Here is a 10,028-nt window from a genome sequence, read left to right on the forward strand (position 1 = left end):
CATAATTTTCTTTTCTCTCCCTGTAGCTGCCTTTTTCTCTTCCCTTATTTTCTTTTCCAGCGGTGATAGCTCAGAGAGGTAGACAGGGAGACACATGGCGATTTTGATTTGGATCTCTCCTTCGCTGCTCATTTGAAGGTTTGGTCGCGAGACGTCTGGAGCTCTTCAGACAGATGTGGTTGGTTTCATCTCTCATCATCGTTGCATCTCTCTCCTTCGTTCCTAATTTCAATTTATGTTTTTGCTGGTCATGTGTTGTGATATAGGTTTTGTTGATGCTCCCTCGTTAGATGCATGTGTTAGTTCTCCGTAATTATTGCCTGATTCTATTTTCTGTAGCTAGATTTTGAAAAAGTTCATGAAATTGAGAAAACTTCACTAACTTGAGAAACGTTCGCGGATTTGAAGAAGTTAATGAAATTGAAAAAAGTTCACTAACTTGAGAAATTTTTGTGAATTTGAAAAGGTTCACATATTTTAAAAATAGTTCACAAATTTTTAAAGAAGTTTAACGCTAAAAGTTCATGAAATTTGAAAAAAGTTTGTGGGTTTTGAAAAACTTCGTGAATTTGAAAAAAAAATCACGCATTCAATAAAAATATCCGTGTATTTTAAGAAATTTATCTATTTGAAAAGTTCATAATTTTGAAATTTTTTATACATTGGAAAAAATCGCGAAAAAACCAAATATGGAAATCTGGAAAAAAATAAATGCATCATGAAAGTTTTGGGAAGCTTCATCTTCTATTCTTAAATAGTTGCAACCCACTATCTAATTTTCCTCTTACTCCAACAATGACACATCATCAAGTCATGCATGTAGTCATAAGTTATCTTATACAGTACATTAATTTATTCATGCAAAGCTGCTACCTCATCAACTCATGCATACCTGCTTTTTTATGAGCTTAGTCATGCAAAATACTGTTACATTGTTTTAGTTTATTTAGCATTTTATTTTCAACAAGATTCCCGCAGCAAATCGCGCGGGGCATTGTCTAGTTTCACGAGCGAGTGTGAGTTGCCAAAATGAAGGAAAAAATGTGGTCACTAAAGAGAGAAAAAACTAAATGGGCCGAACCCAAGGTGAACTGCGACCGAAACTGATGAGAACAAAAAGAGAGGTCCAAGTCCGCTCCGACACGTTACCAGCCCATCAGGTTCGCGGAAGGCCCATTTGCGTTCACCTCAAGAGGAGTCACGAGACCGTCGCCACCTTAACCCCGATCATTCGCACCGACCACATCCTCATCGTCTCCAACCTCGGCGAAACCCTAGCTAGCCCCACCGAACCGCAAGCCCCACCGAAGCCGGAGCAAGCCGAGATGTCTCGCACCGGACCGATCGCCCAGGACTGGGAGCCGGTGGTCGTGCGCAAGAAGCTGCCCAACGCCGCCGCCAAGAAGGACGAGAAGGCCGTCAACGCCGCCCGCCGCGCCGGCGTCGACATCGACATCGCCAAGAAGCGTACGCATCCTTCCTGGCCCGACCTTTTCGACCCCTTGTCTCGGAGTAGAAAGGAATCGCTTGACGCGGCGGTGGATTTGGTTTGGCCGCGTAGTGGCGAGTTCGCCTTCGAGTAGGCGCGGGTTTTTCGTCAGATTGGCGTGCGATGCTGCGAATCCTAGGGCGTTGGATAGAGTCTCCTTGATTATAATCGTACATCGGCGTGGTAATCCGAAGCATGTTCTTGTTTCACGCGAGGGTTTTCGGTAGAATGGATTATTTGGCCGATTTTTTTCCAGGGGAATGAATTATTAGGAATTTTTGGAAGAATAAATTATCTGTGAACTTTAGAAGACTAGAGCATGTTCTTGTTTGGTCATTTGTTAGTCCTAAGCATCTTATTTTCATGAGATTTTCTTTATTTCTTTTATGATTCACTTGTTTGATTGGTGATGATGCAGCACTTGTACTGAATCTGAGGTTAGAACATACGGTTAGTGGGGTTTATTTTTTGTAGTCTGTATTGCAGCAGTGGCTCATTGGTTGCATCTCTGATGTGATTGTGCATTTGGATTTTGTACTGCAAGTTAAAATATCTACACTCTTTCACTGCATGTAAAGTCATCAAAAAGTGTTGATAAGAACCTGTGATATGTTGGGGCAAGATCTGTATAAGTAGAATGATGTTGCATTAATGTTGTCTTGGTTCTGGATGGAAGTAATACTGTAATAGTATGTTGGGGTGATGTTGTGTGTGCTAACTGGTTTAGGGTGCACTATTGTCTTGTCAATTAGCATGTCGAAAGTTTATGGAAGTTTTTGGAATAAAAAGAACAATATTTATACAACATTTATATACCTTATCAAAAAAGTTCAATCACACACTGAGAAACAAAAGAGATAAATCATGGTGTGGACTATTCACAGCAATGTTTGTCCCTTCTTTTCTGAGATTTGTGGATTGAACTTGGATTTGAAAATTAGCGTGTTTGGTAAATCCATGATGTATCAATCTTTTTCTAAATTATAAATAGGATTCTACATGGATATTAGTATTTTTAATTATGCTTTTAGTGCACCTGTACACCTCGTGTGCCTAGTCCCTAGTGCACTCCTATTGTGTTGAAGTGTGGATTATATGATCCATATGTTTTAATTGTTTATTTTTCTGGATAACGGGAGTTAGTGATGTCTACTATCTTGGTTGTCTTTGCAATAACGCACTTCATGCCAACATCAAATAGTACTTTCTCGCTCATGTCAGTTAAGTGATTGCCATTGAAAAGGCTTAAGCTGGTCATGGAATACCTTCTCATGTTGGTTAAGTGATTGCCATTGAAGAGGTTTAAGCTTGTCATGGAATACTTTTCTCTTTTATGATGAGTTATTTTCTAGTTTTCTTATGCATGTTATGGGCCTTATGTCCATCATAAATGCTTGTACATGATCAGTATGTGATATCTTGTATAATAGGCGGTGCTGTAAAAGAGACACTTGCATTGTATGATCAGAACATCTATCTGTGCTTCTTTTGCACACTTTGTTGAGATAGATATGTGAGAACTTTATATATTGCTTTAACTTTGATGGCATTGTTGATGAATGCAGATAATGCTGGGACAAACAAAGCTGCTCATAGCACCACATCGCTCAATACAAAGAGGCTTGATGATGATACAGAGAATCTTGCTCGTGAGTTCCATGCACTTTTACTTCTATATGTTTCAAAAAGGAATAACTACCTAAAATAGCTGTTTATTGTCCAATCATTTTGTTTATGTGGTGTGTGTATGTCAATCTTGTTTATGTGATGTGTGTATGGCAATCATTTTATTTATGTTATGTGTGTATTTCTTTCTCAGTTATATCCAATAATATCTGTGAAATATGGCAAAGATTTTTCCTTTGTTTAAAAGGAACTATACAGGAGTATGCTTGTCAGTTGATCAGTTTCTCTTTTTTCTTAATGCATTGACATGCATTTCAGTATATATGTACTTATATCTTGTAAAGTATGTTGGGTTTGCTTGAGTGTTCCACACTATTGAGGTGACACTTGTTCCTAATTTATGTACCATCATGGACTCATGGATTACCCTATTTTTTGATGAATTTTTTGAGGTTTGGAATAAACATAATTTGTTGTGATGTACAAGTCAGGTTTTTCTTAGTTTCTACTGATATTCAACTGTTGATCACAAGGAAAATTAGGTTCGTCTATAATGTACCTGTACTGTCCTTTCAGAGCAAATTTGCTGCTTAGAAGCCGTGTGTATCCTGCTGCATTTGATTTCATATTCTATAAATATGGTAATCATGATTTTTCTATGGGTGCTGTACTTTTATTAGGGCTACACTGTTAAAACTTAAGTTACATTATAGGAATGTTATTCTATGAAAATTTACTTTTACTTTAAAGGAATTTGAATTTGAATCCTTCAATGGTCCTTTACTTTTCATTGTTATTGAATGCCAATACGTCTTTTATTGCTTTTTAACCATTGGGGGTTATCTTGAACAGATGAGCGTGTGCCGTCAGACCTGAAGAAGAGCATTATGCAGGCTAGAACGGACAAGAAGCTCACACAGGCACAGCTTGCACAGGTATGATGAATCTTACTTAACTGCCAACCTGAAATCTGTAACATCTCTCTGCCTTTCATTCCCTAAGACACATTGTTTGATTACCAGCTGATCAATGAGAAGCCACAAGTCATCCAGGAGTACGAGTCAGGCAAGGCTATCCCAAACCAACAGATCATCGGCAAGCTGGAAAGGGCTCTTGGCACAAAGCTGCGAGGCAAGAAGTGAAGCTGCGTGCATCTGACAGGAGTCGAGTCTTTCAAGAGAGGAGCTTGGCTGGGCAAGTTTACCGCTAAATAAAGCTTGTCTACTAAATCATGCGACTTAAGAAAACCCTGGAGTTTGGTATTTCGCTCTGGTTTGGGTGAATGTAATTATTAGCTTCTGTGAACAACTCTGTATCTGGGTTTCGTTTCGTCAGTGTGTCGTCGTGAATGTGAACTCTTCTGAATGCCTGAACCTTTATATAACTTGTCTCTGTTACTAAATGTCTCTGCATTATTAACACTTAATTGCTCCTGCGTGTTTATTTTTATTTTTTGAAGACAATGGGAGTTTGCGACTCAGTTGGTTTTTATTTCTACTAGTACGATGGGCCCTTTTAGGTTTGAGCGTTTTGAAAATGCATGAATTGGATGCGATGGTGTGTTGAATTCTAGAGAATTGAATGTTTAATAAGATGTTTTGGTTGTGTAAAAAACAGAAAACACACAATTTTAAAGAATTCCAGAAGAACTGAAATGCGTCATTGAAAGAAAGAAAAACATCTATGGAAATCTTCTTTTGAAAATGCACTAGGCTGTGGAGAAAAATAACTGTTTTCAATATGGAAAAAGCCACATGGTACATACTCCTCCAAAAATAATTAAAAATTCTCTGGAAACAAAATATCTCTAAATTTCTGGTACTCCCTCTTTTTTTTTTAACTCTGCATATTTTTTTTTTTGAGGGGTAACTCTGCATAGTTGCTTTGTCTTGAATCAAACTTCCTGAAGTATGATCAAGCTTGTAGAAAAAAATATTAACATCTAGAATATCAAATAGGTACAATATGTAAATATATTCCATGATGATTCTAATAGTATTGATTTGATATTGTAAAGCTTCATATTTTTCCGTACAAATTTAGTTAAATTTTAAAAAGTTTGACTTAAAAATAAAACTATACTATGCGGACTAAAAAGACACGGAGGGAGTATAGAATTCTTTTGAAGCAAAGATGACCTGAAATGGCCATGCTCTATTTCTGCGGTTTGCCGCGCGCGGCGGCGACGGGGACGCGCCGCCGCCAACCGTCTTCGCGGCCTTCCCTCCCTCCCCCGTCCGAATCTGACCACCACCCACCGCCTTCGCGCGCGGAATCCCCCCTCCCCTTCGCGCCGCCGCCAACCGCACATCCCGGCAGGAACCTATCCAGCTCCGCCGGGACAACCCCCCAGCTTTCGCGGAGCAGGAGGCCAAACCCGGGCAGCAGCTGCCTCCCTCCCTCATCCACCCATGGCCGCCGGCGAATAGCTCGCCGGAACCAGCGCACGCCGCGGCGTCCTGCCCTCCCCCTCTTCTGCTCTCCCGGCATGATAGATGGCCAAGCCGAGGAGAAACGCCCGCCCTGAGGCAAGGCCCGACCGGAGCTAGCGCCTCCCGGCCGGCCGTGCGGTTCGTCCATCGGTCTCGTCCTAGTTACTCGTCTTATTCTGCCCCGCTCTGAGAGGCCGCGGGTGTCCGAGGACGGCGTCGGTGTGTCCAGCCAGCGAGTGGCCGCCGGGAGGCGCCCGCGTCGTAGCCATGGGTGGCGCGCGTCGGGGGCTCATGCTGCTCTTCGTCCTCGTCGTACTGCTCCAGGCGCAGGCGTGGGCTGGCGCCGCTCTGCTCAACGGCGAAGGTAACTCACAATGCCATCACACGAGAGACCGATGGTAGCACTCGATTTGTGGTTGTGCCTTGGATGATTCATGGGTGTGGTGCCATCATGTACATCTGCTAGGATTGGCTTTGCTGGAGCTGAGGGCGAGGGTGGAGGGAGATCCCCATGGAGTCTTCCATGACTGGGATCCCATGGACAACAATCCCTGCAGCTGGTCCGGCGTCCAATGCTCTGACGGCAATGTGGAGATTCTGTAAGTCTGTTTTTTCCCCCTCTATATTCTTCCAAATGTTGACGCAATGCCTCCACGCAATTATTTATGTGCCGAATTTTGTAATTGCCTACGTTGTTCAAATCATATCTGTGCCAGATTTATGTCAGGAAATAGTTTTCTTTCCACGTTGAAATTCAGATGTTTGCAAATCATTTGTGCCAATACGATTAGCTAAAGTAGTGTATTAATTGTGCATCATGTGCCTTTAGTTCTTATTTTCTTCAACATATAGGAATTTAACAGGTCATGAACTGGCTGGAACCCTCGCACCTGAGATTGGAAGCCTACAATGTCTAAGATCACTGTGAGTATTTTAACTATACTTTATCTGGACTATAAGAGGTTAATTTAGAATTCCATTGTTTGATTCTTATCTCTATATAATGGCGTATTCGATCAGGATAATTCTGAATCACAGACGGTTGCATTTGCAAGCATTGCATGTAGCACTTACAGCCTTTCTGGTTTCGAAAAATCATGCAAAAAAGCATGGCATACATTACACTATATCATGTGCACCTATAAACTTTCATTTAATGTTATGAGTTTTTGTACCTTGTACAAAAACAAAAGGACATAAATGAACTGTATCGGGTACTATTCACTTATCTCTTGTTTATTTCGTACATGTCAAAAATGATGTTAGTTTTTGATGAAAATTTCTAGATGCACCATTGCACTTACGTTAGCAAGCGTTTGCGCAAAATGTTCTTTTGTTTGGTCAATATTATGTGAATACGTGTGTTGGGTCATATTGGCTTAATTCTTATTTCTGTCTAGTTTACTTCCAAAGAACAATTTCCATGGGCAAATCCCCAGAGAGTTTGGAGGGTTATCTGCCCTTGAAGTACTGGATTTGAGTGCCAACAACTTGGATGGAACAATTCCAAAAGAACTAGGGACGATGCCACTACTCAAACAGCTGTAAGGCCAATTGCATCATTTGTGATCTCTTCTTTGCTTCGTAGAATGAAGTACCATTGTGTTTCAGATCACTTCACAACAATCAGTTCCAAGAAGGCGTCTCATCTTTCAACATACAAGGTGGAGCTGCTGAGCAGACATGCTGCTTGAGCAGAAAACTAGGTTGCTGGTAAGTGGCTACATGGATGTGCCCGGCCCTACTTTTGTGGTCACTCAACTTAGCCTTCAACTATTCATAGGTTTCATTTCTGAAAGTTTTATTTCACATCCTAACAGATTTTCGTTTTACAGGCTGGGGTCTAAGAATTGGATTTCTTTCAACGTCCTCCGTGGGAAATATTGCAACAATCTACCAAGTAATTGGGCATTGTCAGGATGTAGACTCAACATTTTTTGTCTGATGTGTTAGTGTGTTACACATCATTAAACAATTACATTTTGTCTGTCAGGTTTTACCGAGTCACACATAATGCAGAATTTGCAGTCCATAGCAAGTGCAATGCGCCGCAGGCTGCTTGAAGCTGGCAATCTGCCTGCTCTTTCAGGGAATAATGACCTGGAAAATTCAACAGGAATCCAGAGACCTGCTGATGTTCTATCTCTAGGGACTGGTTCATTTCCTGCGTTCCCAAAGTCGGATGGCCAAATCCTGATGCCTTCGGTTCCAGAATCCGTTGAGAATGTTGATGCTGCAACACCAAAGCAGGTGCCTGCCGCAGTGACCCAATCAGACGACAAAGAGTCATCTGTTGCGAAGTATGGCATTTGGACTTATGTCCTCATATTTCTAGCTGCAATACTGCTCATTAGCCTGATTATTGCGCCGATCTTGGTCTGTCGGAAGCGAGGGGATGGATCAATAGCCCCCTGGAAAGCGGGGCTAAGCGGCCAACTTCGGAAGGCATTTGTAACAGGCAAACATTCTAACTATCCTATTGGCTTTTATTGTTTATGAAGTCAATATATCTCATGAAAGAAACATAATAAATACATGCATAGCCTGACAACATTTCAAGAACATGTGGGTCTTCTGTGATACAATTTGTATTTTATATGCACCAGATATTCTTACTTTAAAACTACTTGTGCTTCCATTATATTTGTTGAGATGCCATTGCCTCCGGGTAATACAATTTAACTTTCGATAGCTCAATTCTTTCATTCAGGTGTTCCACAGCTAAACAGACTAGAACTCGAAGCCGCTTGCGAGGATTTCAGCAACATTCTCAACGCTCTGCCTTTCTGTACCGTGTTCAAGGGGACATTATCCAGTGGAGTCGAGATCTGTGTTGTCTCCACTTCCATTTCATCGGTCAAGGAGTGGTCCAAGAGTTCAGAAACGTTCTTCAGAAAAAAGGTGATTCCTTACATCTTCTAGTAGTAGCCAACAATAAACAAGTTGCAAGTAGTAAAAAACGTGAATTCTAGTAACCTTTCTAATCACCCCATTTCCTTGTGTAGATAGATACAGTGTCAAGAGTCAACCACAAGAACTTTGTCAATCTCCTCGGATATTGCATAGAAAATAAACCCTTCATGAGGATGATGGTGTACGAGTATGCTCCGAATGGAACTCTTTCTGAGCATCTTCATCGTAAGGAATTTTACTTTCGCATTACTTCCTTGCGCATAAGCTATGTATACTCTATATATCCGCCTCCAAACTGAATTACTAACCTCGCAGTCAAGGTGTTTGAGGATCTCGACTGGCCTGCGAGGATGAGGATCATCATGGGCCTGGCATACTGCCTCCAGTACATGCACCATGAGCTCAATCCGCCTGTGGCGATAAACGATATACGCTCCGACGCAATCTTTATGACAGATGACTATGCTGCAAAGGTATCCATTTGAAGGAAATCAGTTTTTTTTTCTTCTGAAACACGGAGTTCAGTGAAGGCATGGTTCATTAATAAGCTACCACATTATAATTAACACAACCATTGAGTGAGATGGACACTGATTTGCAGATTGCCGATGTTGGCATGTGGAAAGAAATCGCGGACAGAGCAAAGGCTGCAAAGCAGGACGGCAGCAGCCGCTCTGAACCTCCTCCCGATCTCGCGGGCAGCGTCTTCTGCTTCGGCATGCTTCTGCTGGAGATCATATCCGGAAAGCTTCCTGAACCAGGTGGCCATGAAGTGACCTGCATCTGGGTATAACACCACGAACGAACCGCGCAACTCCAAACTCCAAACTTAATTTCCGACAACATTGCATCGTTAACAACTGTGAACTTGCTTTCTGCCGCGCAGGCTGCCAAGCATCTCAAAGCCAAGAACTATGTCGAGCTCGTCGACACTGTGCTGGAGGAACACAAGGCCAACGAGCTGGAGGCCGTCTGCGAGGTGATCGAGGAGTGCACCGACCCCGACCCGACGCGGCGGCCAGCAATGCGAGACGTGACGGGAAAGCTCAGGGAGGTTCTTGGCGTCTCGCCGGAGGCGGCGGCGCCGCGGCTCTCGCCCCTCTGGTGGGCTGAGCTCGAGTTACTGTCCATAAAGTCGACCTAGTAGGATTGCTGCTGCTGCTGCTGCTGCTGCTGCTGCATATATACCATTTGTTTGGGTGGGCACCAACGTGCCGTGTAACATCATCCCTCCTGATCCTACGAACAGTTTCGCTGTAAACTTTTGCTGAACGCTGTGATCACCCGTGCAGGGAAAAAGGTTGTAAATGATAGATGTGATGCAGCTAATGCACATGTTGATCATTTTTACTCAAGATGAGGGAATACCATACCATGGGCATGTAGTACTGAGTATTTTATTTTATTATTAATTTTTATAATTGGTGTGAAAAGTCAAACAAGTGCCTGGTGCTACTGCCTACCATTTGAATCTTCAGTTTTTAGTTTCTGAACATGGCAGCTGGTTCAAAAGCATTGATGGTAAACTAGGTCTAACCAATGCATTGTACTCCTATAAGTTTCCCATG

The 10,028-nt window shown here is 42.2% G+C and overlaps 2 protein-coding genes across 2 annotated transcripts; both read left to right on the top strand.

Annotated features, from left to right (window-relative positions):
- Positions 1 to 1,215: 1,215 nt before the first annotated feature.
- LOC119275453 (multiprotein-bridging factor 1a-like) lies at positions 1,216 to 4,521 on the top strand. The gene is made up of 4 exons (XM_037556303.1): positions 1,216 to 1,467; positions 3,055 to 3,138; positions 3,968 to 4,050; positions 4,138 to 4,521. Exons 1-4 carry the CDS (start codon positions 1,326 to 1,328, stop codon positions 4,255 to 4,257), a joined length of 429 nt encoding a protein of 142 aa, XP_037412200.1. The 5' UTR covers positions 1,216 to 1,325; the 3' UTR covers positions 4,258 to 4,521.
- Positions 4,522 to 5,273: 752 nt separating this feature from the next.
- LOC119275454 (protein MALE DISCOVERER 2-like) lies at positions 5,274 to 10,028 on the top strand. Its single transcript, XM_037556304.1, has 12 exons — positions 5,274 to 5,911; positions 6,014 to 6,146; positions 6,400 to 6,471; positions 6,948 to 7,091; positions 7,159 to 7,260; positions 7,383 to 7,447; positions 7,541 to 8,005; positions 8,258 to 8,448; positions 8,553 to 8,685; positions 8,776 to 8,933; positions 9,062 to 9,247; positions 9,347 to 10,028. The coding sequence occupies exons 1-12, from the start codon at positions 5,815 to 5,817 to the stop codon at positions 9,602 to 9,604; spliced, it is 2,004 nt and encodes a 667-aa protein (XP_037412201.1). The 5' UTR covers positions 5,274 to 5,814; the 3' UTR covers positions 9,605 to 10,028.

The sequence above is a fragment of the Triticum dicoccoides genome, chromosome 3B (genome assembly GCF_002162155.2).
Source record: "Triticum dicoccoides isolate Atlit2015 ecotype Zavitan chromosome 3B, WEW_v2.0, whole genome shotgun sequence".
NCBI classification, from domain to species: domain Eukaryota; kingdom Viridiplantae; phylum Streptophyta; class Magnoliopsida; order Poales; family Poaceae; genus Triticum; species Triticum dicoccoides.